Genomic DNA, 21307 nt, shown 5'->3' with positions numbered 1-21307 from the left:
AAGCACACTCAGTATACAGACATCCCTGAGAACCACTAGCTATAATACCTACTGTGCTGACCATGCACAATCAAGTATTTGAAGAAAGCCTTGCATCAATACCTGCTTGAGTCTCTTGACCTCATGCTCCAGCTCCACCTCCCTGGTCCTGCTGTTGAAGTCCGACAGGCTGGAGGAGGAGGTACGGCTGCGACCAGGCCTTTCTGCCTCCAGCTTGAACAGCTGCAAATGCTCCAGCTCTCGACGAAGGTCCTCTATCAGCTAGACAAAAGATAAAGGACAGATGAAAAATGTTATGTAATGTCAATGCAGGTTTTTTTTTGTAGGTGTAGGTGTATGAGGTGACATAACTGTAGCACGGAAGAATGAAAGAGAGGAAATAGAGAGAGCAGTTAGAACAAAACAATGCACTTTGCTGTGTGTGTGTGTGTGTGTGTGTGTGTGTGTGTGTGTGTGTGTGTGTGATTGCATAAAACAGTCCCTCCCACCTCCTGCATGGCTTCCTTTTCTTTCTGGAACTGGAGTCTGTTCTGTCTCAGTTTGTCCATCATTTTCCTGTAGAGGTCCATCTCATCCTTCAGGCGCAGACTGGTGTCCTCCAACTTGTCTGTCATTCTTTGCTTCTCCTGAAGATGGTCAGACATACACACACATACACTTTGTCAGGGAAGAGGCATGTCTATTTACAAATGTTGAACACAAAGGCATCCACACATACGTATGTCTCTTGATAGACTTTTTGGGATATATACCATTAAAACACATTGGTTTCTTACTATTGTTATTGGTATTCCACGTTCAAGTATTTAACATATGGAGCTGAACTAAGCTTCCTATTTACAGTAGCACTTTGGTCGTACATTTAACAACACGTACAGTTGACAACTGCTGGTTGCTGTCATTTACATAGGTACCGTTTCAAAATAACAACACCCAGCAGCTGTCTCTAACACCTCATCCTGTAAATAACACTTAGACCTTGCATGTTAGAAAGAGAAACAGACAGTTAACTGGAGAGTTGCTCTTCATAAAAGCATCAGCTGGATGTGTCAAATGCAAAACTGAAGACAGAATAACAAAAAGACATACAAGGCAAAAGAAAGCAAATATACAAAGAAAAGTAAATATGGCTTACCTCATCCAGTTTCTCTGTCTGCGACTTGAGCCTGCACATGTTGAGAGCCAGCTCGCTGTTCTCCTCCTCCAGCTGCTTAACTCTAAAAACACAAAAATCTATATGTCAGTGTACTTTTATATATAAAACGAGTGTGCGTCACATTCAGCTCAAGGCACTGAGTTTGGCAAACAACCACAATTTATGCTGCAGCTCCAGAGGCAGCTGACTAACCCCAGGAGGAATCTCTGAGCTCTGTTTAGCATAAGGTTTTACATTCAGCATTTTCTCTTAACAAGCAGGCATGTCAATGTTCATATCCGAGAGGGACTTAAGAGCGACAATATCCTGTCTAAATAGAAAACCTTTACCTTAATTGTATCTTGGCATTGGTTTATTTTGGATGCAAGCAAAAAACATGGGGAAACTGGGAAACTCATGATGTGCATGTTAGTATGTTTGTTTCTCACCGGTTGGTCAGCAGCTCTGTCTGTGAAGTCATGTCTCTCTCCATCTTGCTGTAGGCCTCTCGATGTCGTCTCAGCCCCTCCTGCAGATTTTGTTCTGCTCGTGTCTCCTGGTCTTTCAGCTGCTCCTCCAGCTCATGAACCCTGACATGATGAACACATCACACACACAAATTCAGTTAACACAGCATAATATATGAGCTGTGTTACTTTTTCAGTGAGCAGTGAATACTGAATTATTTACCACTTTTCAACAATGAGACATTAGAGCAAATATCTGTATAATATTTCTGAAACCCAGCATGCTTTCTGGCTCTACCTGTGTACTAGCTGTGTGTTCTCCTGCTTCAGCTTGGACTTGAGATCACCGTTCATCAGAATCTCATTCTCCAGTTCTGCCACCTTCTTCTCCAGAGAACTCACCTGATAGAAACAGAGACAGTGTACTAAAAGCTGAATTTACAGTATAAACATAATCAAAACTGTTAATTATTTTCAGGGATTTAAATGATGAATGCTTGGGGTGCCCCAGTGGCTTAGGCTTTAAGGTGCTGACTATTAATTTAAAGTCCTGTGTTAGACTCTGGCGATATTTCCCCTCTCTGTCATTTCCTGTCATCATCTACTGTATCAAATAAAGCTTTTAAATGCCCCCCAAAAGAATTGTAAATGATTTATGCTGAAAAATGCTGACCAGTATACCAATTAGGACATATCCCTCAACAAAACAACTAATATCACAAAGATAAAACTGAAGTGAGTCTATAGCTAAAGGCAGATTCATAATACTTATGTATTAGCACAAAGCAACAATATTTCCCATAGTTTAATTGTGCATTGCTCAAGGTCTTGAAGGTTTGAAAACTTTGAGTAGCATTCATATATTCCTTTATTTTGCAGACGTAAAAGGAATCCTGACAGGGATCATCATATAAATTAGCATTCTCAGCTTAAGTTGCACATCCATCACGAACATGTCTTCACTCTCTGTGATTTTAGTGCTAACAACACACACAAAAAAGAGACATTTTTATTCATTTATTTGGTTATGGGTTTTCAGTAGTCACACAGAAATAACAAGAGCTATTACTTCCCACAAGCACCTGTTTAGTGTGTAAAAGAGTTTAAATAAAGATATGTTGACTCAGATCAACATATGGACCAAAAAGCAGCACACACGCAAAGGACACAAACACTTTCATACCTTCTCATTGATGTCGATGTCACAGGAGTCGATGCTGTCTCGGAAAAGATCCTCCGTACTGCCGTTACTGCTGCTCAAGTTGCTGTTGTGGAGCAGCTGCCTGCTCAAACACACAGAGATACACAAACTTAACCAGAAGAACAAGCTGAGAATAGATCCAGGTGAGGACCAGCTGGTTTTAAGTGTGTTTGTGTGCGAGCGTGAGTGAAAGTAAGTGTGCTCTGCTCTGCAGTGGTGCTGCTGCAAGACAGCATAGATGATATACGACTATAAGGAGCCAAGAAGAGAAGCTGGTGCAAGCACAATTAAAACTAGTACACACAAGGACACCCACACAGGTGTGTGTATATCGGACTGTGTAACACAGTCAAGTGTGACATTCATGCCAAGATGTGACTACAGCTGCCCCCTCTTTCACTGATGGAATAAATTGATAGCAAGCTTCTGCTGCATTACTGAGATTAGCAATATGGAGAGGAGAGGAGAGAAAAAATGAGAAACAGAAAGGGGAAACAGAAAAGAGAAAAAGCAGAGGCACAGATAAAGAGAGCAATAAACTGAAAGACAAATTCAAACCAGATACAGAGGACAGTAGAAAGAACAGTGAGAGAGAGCCAGACCTTATATTGAATACATAGATCAAGTCTGACAGGCCATTTTAACTCTGTCACTATAACTCAGTTACTGTGGGTGGAAATAGGACAAAAGCCCTGATACAAAATGTTTCAGCCAGCACAGACCAATGGGCCATGAAGCAGCTGAAGCTCATGTCCAAACTGGACACAAAAACACATGATTTTGCAGCATGCTCAGTTACAGATCAGATTAATTTCATCCAGACAATGTTTTTTTTCTCAGAATAAGTAGTTAGTAATTAACTGGCTGTTACAGCACAATGGTCAGGCAGCTGAGTGATAAGAAAGCAGTGACTGCTAATCTTAGTGTACATGTGCGTGCGTGCGTGTGTGTGTGTGTGTCAACAAATAGAGCAAACACGTGCGGCACAGGCTGTATATTGCATAAACACACAGAGTACAAGTGACTGACCTTCTCTTTAGACACATACAGAAGCACACACACGAACACATATTGAAGCGTGTACAGAAGTGTGCACACAAACACACAAACAGGTAAGTGGCCTACCTTCCAAAGGCAGTGCTGGAGATTTTCCTGTTGGGGCTACAAAGGGAAAAACAAAATAACAGACATTTCTTTACTCTGAATTTTCATAGATATCTCTGGACATACAAGCTCAACAATACACTGGAAATAACTGCTGATGGCAATCAAGATTCTGGCTATTCAGTGTGACAGATACATTGGAAAGAGAGAGAGAAAGAAACACTGAAGGACATGTCAATGATAATACAATTTCGCTCCTGGTTCAGTGAGCAGGGGTTTATGTCTGCTCAGCAACTGTCTCGGGGGAAAAAAAACCCAAAGACTCTTTCAGGCTGATGTTCAGACTGTCTGCCATGAGTTTCATATTGGATTAACAGATATGAGCATACTGTAGGGCCACTCAAATTATGGCAGTTAATGTAGACATACAATTAACATAACAACTCTTGACACAAAAGAAAAAGGCTTGAGTTAGGACACAGCAGAAAACTCTAAAATTAACAAATTGTATAAAAACATCTATTATGTACAAATACAAAGATAATTGATGACTATGTTGTGTCAATCTAAATTTGTTAGGTCCTACTGATTATGGCTTATCCCAGTACTTCACAGATCACGCAAGATTGTCACACTCACACATTCAGATACCCTGTGCTAAGTCAAGCAAACTGTGAAGAAGCTCAAAAGAGACGTATCATGTTAGGTTCAGACAAAAATTAAGGGAGAGAAACAAACAAAATGCGACTTTTCTGAGTCAGGGTGCAACATCAAGATACTTCACAAAGGAATAACTGACAAAGAAAAGGCTGATCTTTCCAGGAGGAGCCTCTCAGCATTTAGATGAAGCAAAGTTTTACTAGAGTATATAATCCCAAGTGACAAAATGATTTGAAGAAGTCTAAGAGGCTAAACTGCAGAGTAGAATTACTGCCAGTAGAATTTATTTTAAATCTCTGAACTTCTGACTTGCCTTTTATCTGCTCAGAATTCCCCACATTTATTAATGAACAACATTTTTTGTATGAAAGTGCATGGGCTGTTATTCCAGTCTTTCATGACCTCATGCTCTTGTGTACAAAATGAACTTTGTGTGCTTCAATTTACACAGGAAAAGTTAATGCACAGGCTTGGGGTTGATTTTCCTATGTAGCCTAAGGCTGACTAATTCCACATGGTTATTACTCATGCTTCAATGAGGACAATTTAATTTAATTAAATGGTATAAAGAAGTTTGACATGCACAAGTGATCCATTAAACACTGCATGCAGCTTAGAGGGAAGACCTCCCTCCTCTGTCCATTCTGAATACATTTTGTCTTGCCTGAAATCCTTCATGCTTTGGATTGATCTCAAATGTGTTTTATTTGTCAGACATGACCTGCAACGTATTTCTCACATTTATCCTCCATCTTCCTTAAAATCCATCCCTAGCACCATCCTATTCTGTCTGTAGCCACCCATAGGCTCTAATTATTTTCATTTACATCTCACTCATTCTCTTATTCTTGCTTCCTCCACTCTAACTCTTCCTTCTGCCTATCTCTGCTTTATTATTCATAAGGGGAAAGCATAGGTCTAATTAGGAGAGCTATGTTGGATTATAGATCCATTTTTCTCCGGGGGGAAATTCTGCACAGTCAGCAGAGAGTACCAGAAAGAAAAGTTACTCCACAGTACACTATATCCAAAAACATTCCTCTACAAAATGTATTGTTCTCAAATGACTCTCTGTCTACATGTGCACTTGGTGTGTGCAGGTAGACTGCACAGCTATTAATGGTCACCAAGGATTATGTTACCAATAATAGGTTCCCTATTACAGTGGTTGATGAGGTAAGCACCAGTGTGATGGCCTTATATAACAGTCAATTAGTCTTGGTGTGTGTGTGTGTGTGTGTGTGTGTGTGTGTGTGTGTGTGTGTGTGCATGTGTGAATGATGATGATGTGTTTGTTCGTGCATGGAACAGGAGGAAGAATTTAAACACCAATGTAATACTATTACATCATTCCTATTAAATTATAGTAAATAAACAGCCCTCAAAGCAGACAGTTAACCCCGAGTCAGCCTCACTAGTCTTATACGTGTGGACCAATGCACCTCAGATTCCTGTGTGTGTGTCCTGTACAACACACATAATAGCTAACAGCATTTGTTTCTCTCACTGAAAAACAGCAGGGTGTACACTTCCTGTCACGTATAATTATGTTACTGTCTTTTAATGAGCCATGGTTGCTTCTAAAAATTGCCTGCCAGGATAATTAACGCTAATTTTTCACAGAAATATGTCACCCTACCTGTATTCAGCTAGAAGGTTTTGTTCGTGGAATCAGGTATTGTTGGGTGCTACAGTATATTTCACCATGTGGATTCACCATCAGGTTTAATCTAAATAAAACTGGCAGGTAGAAATGCAGTCAGCAAATACATGCTGGTGATTTGATTTGATTTGATTTGGCTGGCTAACAGTCAAAAGTGTGGCAGTCAGCGGGAAAGGCTCGAGGACAGGCACGGGCTAAAAGACTGCATACAATTTCAACATATCTTGGCTCACAAAGTAACTCTGTATTGCAGCTGCAACATCCACTGGCATTTAGTGGGTGTAGATCTTGTGTAATACAGTGTTGTGTGATTGAGTGTGAGTGTGTCCCACCTGTTAGCCTTGAGGTTTTTGAGGCGAGCCTCCAGGTCATTTAGAAGGTTGACCTTTTTGCTGCACTGGGAACAATAGACATCCATCAGTTCACCAGTGTAATGCTGACGCACCTTACGAGGAGTCTGTCCTGCACTGTAAACACACACACATACACACACACACACACACAGTTACACACCTAGAGGAAGTGATTTTAATCATTTCAATTATTGAATTATTTTATTACATGTTCATGTGAGAACACTGAGGCACCAATTGAGCACATAAATCATGTAGCCGGTGCCAACACACCTTGAAAACTGATCTGGCAAGCCAATAAATAACACCAATAAAAAATAAAACTCCACCAGAAAGAGAGAAAGAAAGACATGTCACAGATGGAGAAAGAAACGTCTGACCATCTATGAAGTGTTTCATATTTACTGGGACAAATCCTCTGCCACACAGGAACTCAGTAATAGCACTTCATTTGAAATTAGTATGTGAATACAGAAATAGTTAGTTTATTGTGCTAAAGTATGTTGGCATGGTGCCTACATTTAAATCAGGACATCAGTCCCCAAACCTGTTGCCAAATAAACAAAAAGCCATGATGCATTATCACTATCAAGGTTTTACACACACTCCCTGATTTTGTTATAGCTTCCAGTAACTCTCCCAAATCCCATTATTTCCTCCCCAAACCCTGTTTACGCACTGAAAGTCAACACACTCATCTCAACCTTTAAACACAGATGGCATGGGAGGAATATTTTGGTTGGAGGGGCACAACATAAAAATTAGCGAGAGTACCTATAACCCACTTTATACTGTAACTTAACTTCTTTCCTGTGCTGAGTTGTCTAATACTTCTGGTAGATCTGGGCCTCATTTTGAATTTAAATCTCCATGCCAACTCCATTTGGAGAGTTTTGTCTGCTTGGTATGCGTGGAAGAAGCATGGAGCTGTATTGCCAGTCTATCAGCCGGGAGACTTAATCCCATTAAACACAGGCCTTTGATGAATATTAATGTGGCCTTAAGGGCAAGAACTCCTAAGCTAAACTTCTTCAGTCAAGACTCAGAATAACATGAATCAGGTAATGATTCTGGAGCTTCCACAGTGTAGACTCAAGCAAAAATGTATTTAACAGGTTTGAAGCTCCAGGAACTGGTCAGTATTTTACATTTTGCTTCATCATGACTTAAATTTTAAGAAAAAGCACAGAAGCCTACACACAACTAAAATGTACAACAATCTGTATAATTATCTGAGGAAATATGATTCATTGGCTAATGAAGGTACTGCATTTTTCCTCAAATCACACCATGTCTCACCCAAAACAACAGTTAGCATGTGCAGTGCAACAAGCTAACTTGGGGGAAAAAAGCAAAAACACTGGTTTGAAAGAGTCTAATAGAACTTCAGAGGTTCTTTGGAGGAGGTAGGGGAGAGAACTAATGTGTGTGTTTTAATGTCCAAATGACTGACTTTTATTGTGGTCATACCACCAGATAAAGCAGACACTGCTACCACATCGTTCCACATACAATATTGTCAATATAAAAATAGTCAGTTGTCATTATAAAAACAGATGTTGGAAACCACAGAAGTAGCACACTGGTAAAATTAAGTATTAAAGTAAATTAATTCAAAGAACAAGGTGTCGCTCAAGACCAAAGAGTTTTTTTCCAGGAAATTATTGGTACAGGTTGTGAACTACCAGAGATCCTAATACATACTGTCTCATGTTCAATATAGCTAGTAGATAACAGTTTAACAAAAGCCACACTCAACTAATATATGGAATTTATTGTGTTAAATAGCACCTTTTATTTCAAGAAGTGCATATTCACACTTCCACTTTAAAGAACATGACTGGACTAAGCAGGTGAAATTGTTGCAAGACTTCATAGATGAGATTATTTTGATGAGTTCACCACTGATTCCAAAACTGTTAAAGAAAAATAACATTTTCTCTCCTTTTCTCTCTTACCTCGAGGGTACAGATGAGCCGAGGTCAGAGTATCCGTTGGTACGAGTCTCGTCGTCCGGACAGGGGCTGCTGAGAGTGTAGTCTGGTTCTTCTCCCTCCCCGTAGTCCTCAAACTGCTCTTCGTTCAGAGAAGCTGAGGAACGTGTTGATAGGTCAGAGGTCACTGAGATACTAGTCTGACCACACCTGAAGAAAAAGAGGGTGAAGTTGGGATTATTCTTTTTGGGAGTCAAATTAAAACAAAGGTACTTCATAAGTAAGGACGGAGGTGTGGAATGTTCTTCAGATTTTGATCCTGGATTTAATGATGACACATGACTACAAAAGCACCCCCTGTCACCAAATATCATACTTTTATTTGACTTTAGAACATACTGTATATTTCCGTTTAGAATATGACTTGTAGACAGATGCATCTGATAAGGAAAACAGTATTGAGAACCATCAAGCTGAGTAAGAACTGCACAGAGCAATGACAAACATTTGTCCTCATGAATGAAGGTTCTATCCTGTATTTAGCATGGGAACAAAGAGCATCACCTGAAAGTGGACTAGAGTAAGATTTAGAGACAGTGAGACAGGATTAAGCTTAAGCTTACTTCTCCCCAGGGAAAAAGAGATCCCCCAGTGCGTCTTCCTTGTCGCCTGGTCTGGTCAGCCCGTCGAAAGTGTCTGACCCTAGGGTGCTTTCCACAGCACTGTCTCTGTCTGATTCCCTCTCCCTGCCCTCGTCTGCCACCTCCTCCTCAGGCTCCTCCACCTCTCCCGGGAACAGCTGGCACTCAGGGACGGGGTCAGGATAGGCCCGCGTGCACATGATGACCGGACAAAGCCGCTCCTCCTCACCGCCCTGGAGAATGAAGAAATGCAAAGATAGAGAGGAACAAAGGGGAGAAAGAGTTTATGATGAGAAAGTTTACAAAGAACTTTATAGACACACACCTGTAAAAACAGAAACTTTTAAGAGCTTGAATACAGCTGTTTTTGTTACCACAGTGATGTTGCCAGGAAGCTTCTCAGCGCAAACAATCTAACCAGGAGTCACTCTTTTTCGGTTATACAGAAAAATGTTCATAAATCTACTTCACATCATTATTAGATGTTTTCTCATTCTCACAAGTAATTATGTGATTCTGGTCTTTAAATCCATGATGACAATGCAAAACAAAGTGGCTAATGCAGAGTGAAAACATACAGGCTAAAAAGATGGTAGCCACTGAACAATGGCAGTAAATCAAGCCAAACTATTTCACATGATGGACTAATTAAATAGCTCACTGTAACTCACTGTCTCTAAAACACCTGTGAACAAACAAGAAAACAATCAAAATATTTCTAATTGTGTCAAACTGTTTTTCATTATAACTGTCCCAGAGGATGTATAGTACCACTGATATGAGACATCAATTCATTTCATAGGAACTTAACTTATCTAGAAAATAACACTTGCATGCTAGGAAATGTTGTGACTGTATAAATAAAGAGAAAGAAAACCAAGCAAATAAAGGTAAGTGTTCGAGGGGTTAAACATTACACAGTGCTGTGTGTGGAGAACTGTTAAGGACAATGGAAGAATTCGTTAAGAGATTCTTTAGGTTTGGGAGAGCTGTTAACAAACCAAGGTTGCTCCAGGTAATGAGCAACACTTGTGGATTCTGTTTTGGGGTGGATTTCCCATTTAGTGAATTCCTTCACTGTGGGAATGCTCTTATGGTTCACATTGGGGGTCTGGAGGGCTACAGGGCCTGAAAGGGCGACTGGTCAAAGGTCACGGGTCCTGCTCCATCTAGTTTCGGTTTCTAGCTGCTCAAATCTAGTTTAACGCCACTGAGAACAAGGACATATCTCAGCATGACTGAACAACTGAAACACAGAGCACAGCGAAGGAGGGGGGCAGGTGAAGACAAAATCAGAGAGATGAGAGAGTGGAGGGTAAGGGGTATATTGGGAATAGTGAGTAACAGAAAGGTGGAGAGGGAGTAAAGCTATGGATGTAGGTACTGAAGGAAGAATAAGTGTAGAAAAGAAGACGACAGTAATAAGTGAGGAGAAGAAAGAGGGCACAAGGAACAAGGCTAAGAAAGAATAAAATAGCAGTACAGTGTGAAGGTGAGATTAGAGGAGAGTGTGAGAGCTGTGAAGAAAAAAAGATATAGGTTAGGCAGAGAGATAGCAAAGTAGCTAGACATTACAGTAACAGATTTCAGCAACTAAAATTCAGACAGCTCTCTGTTGGTTTGTCTCACTCTCTAAATTCTTTTGCTGAATAGCAGATGTTCAATCACCAAAGTCACCAAATCAAATCAATCGTTAAATTATTGTTAATTTTATTTTCAAGTTCCACTGCTAACAAAAAATACATAATAATGTTATATTTCAATGCATAATTTGCATTGGAACCATACATTCAAAGTAATATACAAATCAATAAATTAATCTAAACTGACTAATGTAGCAAATGCTTTGAACGTTTGAATGTTACTAACTGTTCAGAGCACATTATCTGTTTCAGACACACACACACACACACACACACACACACACACACACACACACACACACACACACCAAAGTGCATGCTTGTGTAGAAGTAAATTAAAAAGTACCCATTCAACACTTTAACTGGGGCTCTGCACTTTTACAAACAGCCAACATGGGGTCTGAGGCTGAGTCACACAGAAAAAAAATGAAGGATAAAGGTCTCTTCAGCATTCCTTAGACCAGTCACTTTATTTCCCTGCAGCACAAAAAGAAACACAGTGTGGGGCAAGGAAATAGGCAGCCCCCCCTCTGCACTTCACCACAACAATTTGAAAACCTGAACACGCTAACACAGTGGGAGACTTGAGACCCATTGCACTTAATTCTGAGAAAGAGAGAAGAGGAGGTTTTTTATATGTAGTCAAAGCTCACATAATATAACTAAAAACAAACACAGTTAGAACTGGTCAAAATACAGTAATAATATGGGTAATAATATTCTCAACAACTGCATAAGGTAGCGTTAAATTAAGACAATACACCTGAAGACTGCATCTAATAGCAATCTGACTGCTCTTTTCAAAGTACTTAAAGAGCTTTTTCCTCTGTTCAGGTGAATGCATGTCAGCATCCTCTGACTCACTGACGTATTCCTGCAGAAAAAGAGAAGCAATACACGCAGTACCAGTTTCAGGAGAAGAACCAAAATGCCGGTTCCCCCCACAAGTTTAAATGGCTGTCTTAGGGTTAGGGTCTGAGGGTTATGATTAGAGCTAGACATTCAGTTGTGATGGTTAAAGTTAGGAAAGGGGCTAGGGACAGGTCCCCACAAGATAGGTGTACAAGGAAGTGTGTGTGTGTGTGTTTACAGTATGCCTCTCTCTGTACGCGTCTGCTCCAGAACAGCCTGGGGGCTGTAACTGCCAAAACATGAGCCTACAGAGTGTTTTGAGTTGCTTGATTCCCAAGAGCACAAACACAGCTAGCCTGCCAAACAGCGTCCAACTTGCCACTGGCTTTGAACTGAGTATGCTGAGATCTGCTGTGCTTTTAACTGCAGCAGTGTTGCCTGAAGCCTGACGCGCCTTCACATCCGCTTTGGCCAAAGAAGGACTTTTATCACCATTAAATGTTTGCTTGGGCCAAATCAGCTCTTTTTATCTACATGTTTCATCAGGGCAATTCCTCTATGAAGCATCTGAAGCCTTTCAATGTTTGGTAACACACAATTTACAAAATCTATTTTATGACACAATGTATATGTTTAACATGCTACAGTTTTTTACTTACCAATACAATTAAACTATGCTTAATTCTGTTAAAAAATATTAACAAACAGGGCACGTGCCACATGGGCCTCTGTGGCTTGAGCAGGCAGACAGTTTGACTCTTGATCTGGCCGGACCCTTGCTGCATATCATTCACCTACTCTCTCTCCCCGTTTCCTGTGTCTCTCTACTGTCCAATGAATAAAGACTTAAAAAACTTAAAAAAAAAAAAAAAGATATCCACAAACAATGCTAATGATACCTTAGTCATAATCTATACTGAATATCAAGACAGTAAAAAAATCAACATTTTTCACATAACTGAAAGAAGATCTAGCCCGCTTTGTACTTTGATCAACATTCATGTGGATGGCCTGCCTTTCTCAGATGTAAAAACCATGCAGCTTTATATCAGTACTCCGCACAGCATAAGTTGTTCAAGTTGTACATGTTTTTTTCATAGTTTAGTTTAAATGAAATATGATAGAAAAAGATTTTCAGATCTCTGCGAGTCTGTTGCTGCAGGCTCTGACCTAGTTAAAATGCAGACATCCTATCATTCCTTTCCTGCTCTCCTTCCCACTCTCCCAGGTGAGACCAATGTCAGAGAAGGGGAAGACGGAGAGATGAAGAAGACAAAAAGGAAGACTTTTCTAAGATGAGAAATTCAGGTTGAGTGAGCAGACCTTTGCTGCATGTCTGTGGTCAGTCTAAGTCTGGTTATGTTATTTTAGTGTGACAACATAAAACAGTACATGTATGTGAGCTACTGTTAGCCATGTCTGTGCATATCTGTGAATGTTTTCTCTGCCCAAGTACCGTGCAGTTTAAAAATGAGCTTTTACACATCATCAGTCATCGCATAGATAGATAGATTACTCACACATCGCAAATTTATTACATGTCATTTATTATATGTTGTGTGTGGCTGAAAAAAGCGTATTTACTCTGCAAACATTCTCTGGAAAAATACAGGTCAGACACCTGAAACACAGGCACAGACTGTCAGCCCAGATTTTTGAGGTAAAGGAACAGTTGTGCAGCATCAATACTTCTGTATGAGACAGAGCACAACATAGAGACTTACACAGCCAGGCTCTCAGGGAACAATGTATTATTAATCCACTGCAGCTGCAATAGAAATGTAAGAAGTGAGAAGAAAAGAGATAAAGGGACAGAAAATAAAGAGCAGAGGACACTTATCCCTTCTCTCTAGACAGCTTGAAGAGAGGCAAAGAGACCACTACATGGTCAAGTGGAGAGAAACAGAAAAGAAAAGAAAGAGAGAAGACATATGGTAGAGCTGAGAGAGGAGGCAACTGAAGCAGCTGTTAAAAAAAACAACAAGTACTGCTGTATATCTGTGCAACACACACACTCTTCACTTCAACTTTGAAAATGTTTTGAAAAAACTAAATAATTTTCTAGGAATTAACTTTTTGCTGAGCTTGGCAATGACGTGAATTTTTCAGCAGTAAATAGGTGGACGTTTATGTAATATGAATGATGACTACCAATCACACCGTGTTGACACAGTCCTGAAACTCAAAATACGGACTAATGTATTTGGCACGCTACAGTTGTTGAGCAATACTGTGGGAGATTACAGTACAGAAAATACTGGGATGTAAATGATGTTACTGTATCACAATTACTGCTACAGTACTGGTTGCTAGGGAGGCAAACACACAGTATTTTCTCATTAAAGAATTAAGTGTGTGTTTGTGTAAGAAAAAGACTTGAAACAGAACAAGTAAGCGGGAAGTAAAGGTGCTTTCGGAGATACACTGAAAAGTTTACTGCCTAGACCTCCTACCCGTATTCACTTGTAACTTTACTTCCTCTAGGCAAATCAATAACCCATCCAAATCTATGATGCAAATTCATCATGGACATAAATATCACAGAGGCACAAACAGCGAAAGGTATTCTTAGGAGGTTCGTTATTCACAGGAAAATAAATGTGGCTAGGCTAAAAAGGGAAACTACAGAGGCAGTTTCACAGCTGTCATTTTGACACGTCACAGCAGAAAAAGTTCAATTAATAACTTTAATAATGGCTGCATCCTAAGTCCAGGGCCTTGCTATTCAAATGGAATGGAGCCTCAATTACTGTTATTAGCTACACCTGTGATTTTCCGAAGCGAGACTGTCCTCCCAAGAAAAGCAATAGCATCAGTTATTTCAGCAAGAGCCCCAAATCGATAAATGTAAGTTTACGTTCAAAGCCCTCTGGTGGCCACAGTAATTATCACTCACAGGGAGGAGGCTGTGCTGTATGGATGGGTCAAGAAACCCAGGACCATTGGACCACTGTTCATTTCCTGTTTCCAATCAACCATCATACTCTTGTATACAAGAAAAGCTGACATACACACACACAAAGACACACAAGGTGACAGGGAAAGTGGCATGCACTAATTAGTTACTGAAAGGCCAATTAATTTCAGCTTAGTGCTCAATCTCTCAGTCATCAAAGGCCCAAACTCTTTATCTTGAACGACATCAACATTGTTGCAGCTGTCATTAAAAAGACAAACTCTCAATCCACCTCCCCTCGCACCCATTTAGTCTATGCTGAGTGCTGAGGGTCAATACCATTTTAGTGCTGAACAAATCATTAATCTGCCCTTCTGGCACAGTGGAGAATTATGTGGATGACCATGCATTTCAAGGCCATATTGATCTGAATGTAAAAACAGGGAGAAGATGGCTTTGAACTTGCTAAACCATGACTGAGCAAGAGTGGTATCATATGAATGTCTTATTTACTAATCTGGAAATCACCCAGTGCAATGAGATTCCCACACCTATCTAATTTAGTTTCAACTGTTTATTATAAATATATACATTTTTTATTATCTTGTTTTCAGCTTTTGCAGAATTTCCCATAAAAACGTCTCAATTACCAAACAAAGACTACAGCAGATCATGCCTTAAATATTGGTAAAAGAGAGAGTTCAGATGATTCTTAATGCAAAGTGATCTGCATTACATATTTTGGAAATTTTCTGCACTTGAAAATGTTAAGCTTCACCCTTTAAAAGAGATATAGGAGTGCCCTCTGAAAATATCTGAGCAACATTTTTGTGGTATTGTCATTTGAACAAAACTAGATTAAAGGAATTACACAGCTTAAAAGGTTTTAAAAGATGTTGCTCTGGTTTCATATTTGTTGTATAACTACTTGGGCAGTAACCATCTTGTTGCTTAACAATAAAGCAAAACAAGCGCTTCGCAAAAGACAGAGAAGACAGAACAGAGATGGAGTGCTACACCAGTGTGGGGTGGGACTGGATGGAGCAGACACATGAACTGACGTCGAATGTATCGATCGACACTGATGAAGCTTTGATTTGGCATGAGTCAGCAGTAAAGGGACTGGAAGATGAGCAGAGGAGTGAGAGACAAATTGAAAGGAGGATAGATAGAGAGGAAAAAAGAAAGAGGGATTGAGAAGGGAGAGCAAGAGAGAGAAGGGCAGCAGAAAAAGAGCAGACACACAGACAGAGAGCGGCAGAGTCTTTCTGCTCTGTGCTTGTGTTTATCAGACTGGGCTCCGGTGATAAGAGGCGTTTCTCTGCAGAGGCTTTTTCTGCATCTCTCTCCCTTTGTTCATTTTATCCTCTCTTACTCTCTTTCTCTCTATTCTTCTAAGCTCTGAGCTCTTCAAGTGCCTCCACCACAAGAAAAAAATCACCTAGAAAGTGAATCGTTTAATGCTTTTGCTTTGATATTCAGCAATTTGACTGTTACCAGTGGATGCTTCAGTCATCCTGAGCCTCTGATCTCAACAGTGAGTAACAAGAAGCCCTGAGACAGGAGGGCATAAGAGGCTTTACAGAATCTTAACAGGATATTCTAATTCAAATAATAATAAATTAAAAAAGGCAAAAGCTGAAACGATTAGTCAATGAACTAATTAGTCAATCATCTGAGTCATTTTTCCAAAAAAAATATTGCCAAACATTTGCTGGTTCAAGCCTCTTAAATATGGATCTTTTCTGCTTTTCTCTGTTGTATATAATATTAAACTGAATATTTTTGGTTGACACCTTGGGTTCTGGGACATTGTGACTGACATTTTTCATTATTCCCTGACATTTCATAGACAAAATGTAAAACAGTAAAGAAAATAATCAGCAAAATAATCTTCAATGAAAATAGCCCATTAGTGGCAGCTGTAATGTACATATATTACTTTTAAACAGTCTTCATCTGTCGAGTATTGATCATATTCACTCCTGAATGGATTAGGAGAGCATTAACACCCACAACTTGTGTGCAAGTACATGTATCTGCCTGTGTGTCTGTATTATTCACCCTCTATGGTAAGCAATACTCTTCCTACGCATGCACACACTCACACATTACACAAAGGGAAGTAATGACTCATATTTCATGAACATTTTGTTAAGTCAACACTGTGAGAAACTTAGGTTTCAGCAAATGAGGCGCACACACACACATACACACACAGACACTCCCCCAACTGAAGTACTGTACAAAAAACACCTGAGACTCCCCATTGTGTGAACTTTTAAATATAGCCTCTCTTCCTCCCTGCTCATTCATCTTTAAGTCAAAACTGGAGCTTTTACAGGAGCTTGACACACATGACTACATATATAAAAATACTACCACTCTGTCTACACAGGGTATAATCACAAACACACACGTATTTGTTTCCACCTGAGTCTCAAGGGAAACCGGTAGCAGCTTGGATTACCAGGAATGTTGCACTGGACAAAGGACAATGTAGGGAGGGACTGGAGCAGCACCTGGGGGAGTGTGTGGAGGTATTTTCAATGAAACCCAGCTTAGATACACACAGGAAACCCCAAGTGGTGAAGCCGTGCATGTGTGCCTGTGTTTATCTCTGAATCTGCAGAATGTCGAGCAAACGTCCTCCCAAAATAAAACCTCACAAGATGAGGAAAGTCCTACGGAGTGAGTTTTTTAAGCTAGTCCTGACTTCATGAAGAGGCTGTTTTAAGGTGGAAATTTGGATTTGGAATGACGATTAATATTGTGTTTACAGTAAAAGGTAAAAACCAGTTAGTGGTGACAGTTAAATTTTATGGTGTAGAAGAGAGTACTGCCAGTGAAGATCAGTGTTTCAACCCAAGCAATTGCGTGTGTGTGTGGGTGTGTACAGTGGGCCCGTTAAACAAGGTGAACTTGAAATACATCCCCTGATTATGATTGATTCAAGTGTCCTTTTACATTTGTTTGTGTGTGTGTATGTGTGTGTGCATGCGCGCACACGTGAAGTATGAGTAATGAGTGAACTGCATCTTTAATTACAAAGACATGCAGTCCAACAGAACAAGTTAGCTCTATTAATTGCAGATTACAAAGCTGCATGCACAGCAATCGTTGTATCCTGCTGACTGCTGCAGGTGCACAGCGTTCAGTCGATGTTCTACGTGTGAAAGTTTACGTGTCAGTATGTAAATGCATGATGTCCGAAAAAAGCACAGTCCAGTGCAGCACTGTATTTTCTTATCTCTGTGTGCATGTGCGACCAATCCTTGAGAGAGAGAAACTACACAGTAAAAAGGAAGCTATAAATCTTTGTGTGGGCATGTGTCACAAAAATCCAAATGTAGACCCAATACATCGCGTCAATGTTATATTGAGGAGTAATTATCAGAAGCTGTCACATCACAGAGGCAGGTGCATAGATTTTTTAGCCCATCTGCCCTTGAGGTGTCAACCACCTGTTGTGAACTCTTAAGTGCTTGACAGCTGCTTACAGTATGTTTGAACTAAACACAATACTGCTTCACATCAAAACAAGGAAGTCGGCATTAACACATCGAAGTCAAACCAAAGTCATGAGTGTGTTTTGTTTTCAGCCCTACAACAGACAGTGCGATACAGTCCGCTGGGGGGAGCAAGTAATTATCAGTTTTTGGTTTTAATTAATTTATCAATATATTTTTTTCTATAAACTAATGAGTCGTTCAGTTTATAAAATGTCAGAAACAAGGTGACAATTTTGAATAACAGTCTATAACCCAAAGATATTTAACTTAGAATATAAAATAGAGAAAAGTGATAAATATTAGCATATCGGTGATGGAGCCTGAGAATTTTTTTTTTAGATCTGCTGTCCACTGATTCACCATTGAAGAAAGTTTTGTCATGTTTCCTTTAATTATCATCATCACTATTATTACTAAAGACTGCAGGAAGAAAGAGGTCAGATTCATCTTCAAGGAAAAGCACAACCCTGACTCATTTGTAGCAGCACAAACACTTAACAACTCTCTGCCTCATTTATTGTTCAAGTCTGTCATCTCACACACAAGTGTGCGGTGTCTAGCATGCCGATTGTCCTTTCTGCGTCAACCAACTCATGTCCAGTGAAAAGAAAAGAAAGCACCTCGCTGTCTTTCTTTAACAAAGTGCATTGTCTTTCTCTTAGGCGCCTGTTTGTCAGCCCTCTTGCTGCTGTCTATTGAATGGGGGCATTTCAGTGTGTCGTTGGTGGCAGACCCTCGGCAGGTGGTCAAGCCATTTGTTTCTTGTCAGCTGCTGTGTGTGAATGCTGTCAAATTTTTGTAAAAACATTTTAAGATTTTTACTTTATAACATTTTCTACGCCAATAGGTGAGAACTAACCATGAGAACCAAAAGGGCTTCTGTAGATGTCCAGCACAAGTTCAAGGTTCAATATTTGAAAAACTATTACACATTAACTGAGTGACTGAGAAGACATAGATGTGTTTGTGTAAAGATATTTTTTGTCTTGTTTAGAAATTGTTCTTTATCTTTTCTCTGTCTGGCTGTATAAATGTGAGGAGTGACTGTTTAACTGCTGCAGATTAGCACCCATTCATCCAGTACAGCTCAGTACCTCATGTTAATCTAGTTATTCTAGTCCTGGTGTACACACTGTGCACTGTTAAAGACACTTTGCTGAATGTCAGTTTTGTTTAAAGTAGCAACATCAAATTACTGTAAAGAAAAATAAACCGTGTTCAATTATGTGCCAATGAGCAAATAATTCAGTGGAAAACAAAAGTCTTCTAGGAACGTTCTGAGCCCGGGACAATCAGCACAGAATTTCATGCTTGGCAGAAGAAGAGTAAATCTCATTATGTAATGTCCAGTCAGAGACCAGGAGTATTCAAAACGACTAGAGAGTCTGACGTCACATGTTGCCATTGAGATCCCCACAACACAAATAAAACTCACCTTGCCCTTCTATTTTTGGAACAATTAATGAAGAATAGGATGGTACAAAAAGTACAAGAAGTTATCTGTTGTATTGTCAGCAGGCTAATGCTGTTGACAATACATGACTTGCCACTATCAAAACAGTCAAAAGGTTAAATACTTGTGCGCTGCCAACAAGTTTGATCATTTTTCAGATCATCTGGACTTCTTTAAGACTGTGAAATATAGTGAAGCCTATTTTAAAATGGACGATGCTGTCAAAAAAAAAAACTTTTAACAGACTGCCACAGGTGTACTGCAACATGATTTACAGCATGTAAATAAATCAAATGTAATATCAAGTTTTCAGTTTGATCTGTGTTTATGGTTTATGTATACCTGTAATATCCTTCCTCCTGCAACAATCTGAATGTTAAACTATGGCCAGAATAAACAGAAATAACCTGAATTATACTTGTAGATACCAAAACCATTCCCCTCAGTCCTGTTAGCCAGTAAACCTGTTGTTGCATTTACACTATTCCTCAATGCTCCTTCTTTTTCAATCTATCTATACCTGCATGGTCAATCTACCCTGTTCCCTGCACGCTTCTTTTGATCACTCCCTCTCTCTGTCATCCTCTAGCTACCAGCTACCCTGGTTTCCAATTAATCCAATTACCTTCAGAGAGACGTTGAACCGCAACAGAGCCAGAAAGTGATCGGGAGAGACAGAGAGAAAATGATAGGAAGGGACACTTTAAAGCAAACAAGGATGAAAAGGGAGCAAACAGAAGAGACAGGACAGTGTAGTGTGGTGACACAGACACGAACAGCTGAGCAAGACAGACAGACAGACAGGCAAGCTGTGAGGCAGGGTCAACTATATGCAACACCCACACATTCAGACATATACTGGGGGACAATGGACTCTGCACTGCTGCTAAACTGCCCCCCACCAAACTAGCGAGTCTACCCCCAACATATAAACTATCCTCTGCCTTTTTATTTTCATTCACTAAACCCTCACGGTCTCTCTACTGACTCCCTCCTCTGTTGTTGTTCCCATTCTGTCAAGTAATCTTTCATCATCACCCCCCCATTTCAGCAGGCTGGGTGCAGTCTGGTTGCTTACCCCGTTTACTAGTGAGGGGAGTCCATGGTCAGCAGCAATCCCCCTCTTTCCACCAGCCAAACCCTCATCCACTGAAGTCATCCAATAGCCCTGTTCACCAGGGCTAAGTCTGTTGTCTCGATTCACTCACATACACGCACACTCGCACACGTACGCACACACATACACACACACGCACACACACAGGTGTTCCCTTCAAAGGCAAGAGGAGGAGGAAGCGTCGGGATAGTCCAAAGGGTGAGTCCCTGTTAGTGGTATAGTCCAAAGAGAGGCAAAGGAGCAGAGCACGATGTATCGTTCACTTTAAAACACTGTACCGGCTGCCTGGCTTTTCCTACACTGCCTCTCTCTCTCTCTCTCTCTCTCTCTCTCTCTCTCTCTGTGTAACACATACACACTCACACACACAAACACATGCACAGACTCTTGCACCTCACACCCTCACACTCACACACTGTCCCTCTCTGGCTGGCTGGTTTGCCGGCTGACTCGCATTCACACAGTGAGAGCTCAGATCAGGCAACAGTTGTTGAATTCACGGCCCCGCCTCCCCCTCCCTCCCCCCTTGCCCGGTTGGTTGCTTAGCAACTGGCTTCTGTGGGTGGGGCTTGTTCCAGTCCTCACATTGCTGCACACTCTGCTCTCGGCTGCCGCCTACTCAGGCTATATTTGCATATCAAGCCCTGCCTGCCTCTCTGTCTGTCTCTGCTGTAGA

At 40.4% G+C, this 21307-nt stretch overlaps 2 protein-coding genes across 6 annotated transcripts in view; both read right to left on the bottom strand.

Moving 5' to 3' along the window:
- Positions 1-21307, bottom strand: part of rab11fip4b (RAB11 family interacting protein 4 (class II) b) — a 53937-nt gene that overhangs the window by 5670 nt on the left and 26960 nt on the right. For 4 of the 5 annotated variants that reach the window (XM_018665101.2, XM_051070681.1, XM_018665103.2 and 1 more), the window contains 10 exons: positions 9141-9391; positions 8542-8727; positions 6563-6697; positions 3929-3964; positions 2786-2885; positions 1901-2004; positions 1585-1725; positions 1136-1217; positions 489-626; positions 103-261 (listed from right to left, as the gene is read on the bottom strand). In XM_018665101.2, coding sequence (XP_018520617.1) covers positions 103-261; positions 489-626; positions 1136-1217; positions 1585-1725; positions 1901-2004; positions 2786-2885; positions 3929-3964; positions 6563-6697; positions 8542-8727; positions 9141-9391 — 1332 coding nt within the window. Of the gene's footprint in view, positions 1-102; positions 262-488; positions 627-1135; positions 1218-1584; positions 1726-1900; positions 2005-2785; positions 2886-3928; positions 3965-6562; positions 6698-8541; positions 8728-9140; positions 9392-20592; positions 21111-21307 lie in introns of those variants that run through there. The other variant, XM_018665105.2, reaches the window with a different exon arrangement.
- misp3 (MISP family member 3) overlaps positions 4876-21307 on the bottom strand; it is a 68623-nt gene continuing 52191 nt past the window's right edge. The window contains exon 4 of the transcript XR_007813274.1: positions 4876-4887. The gene's annotated coding sequence lies outside the window, so the exon portion shown is untranslated. The remainder of the gene's footprint in view (positions 4888-21307) is intronic.

Source organism: Lates calcarifer, linkage group LG5 (genome assembly GCF_001640805.2).
Source record: "Lates calcarifer isolate ASB-BC8 linkage group LG5, TLL_Latcal_v3, whole genome shotgun sequence".
Classification (NCBI taxonomy): domain Eukaryota; kingdom Metazoa; phylum Chordata; class Actinopteri; family Centropomidae; genus Lates; species Lates calcarifer.
The sequence above is the reverse complement of the archived record's forward strand: the minus strand, read 5'-3'. Positions and strand labels throughout refer to the sequence as shown.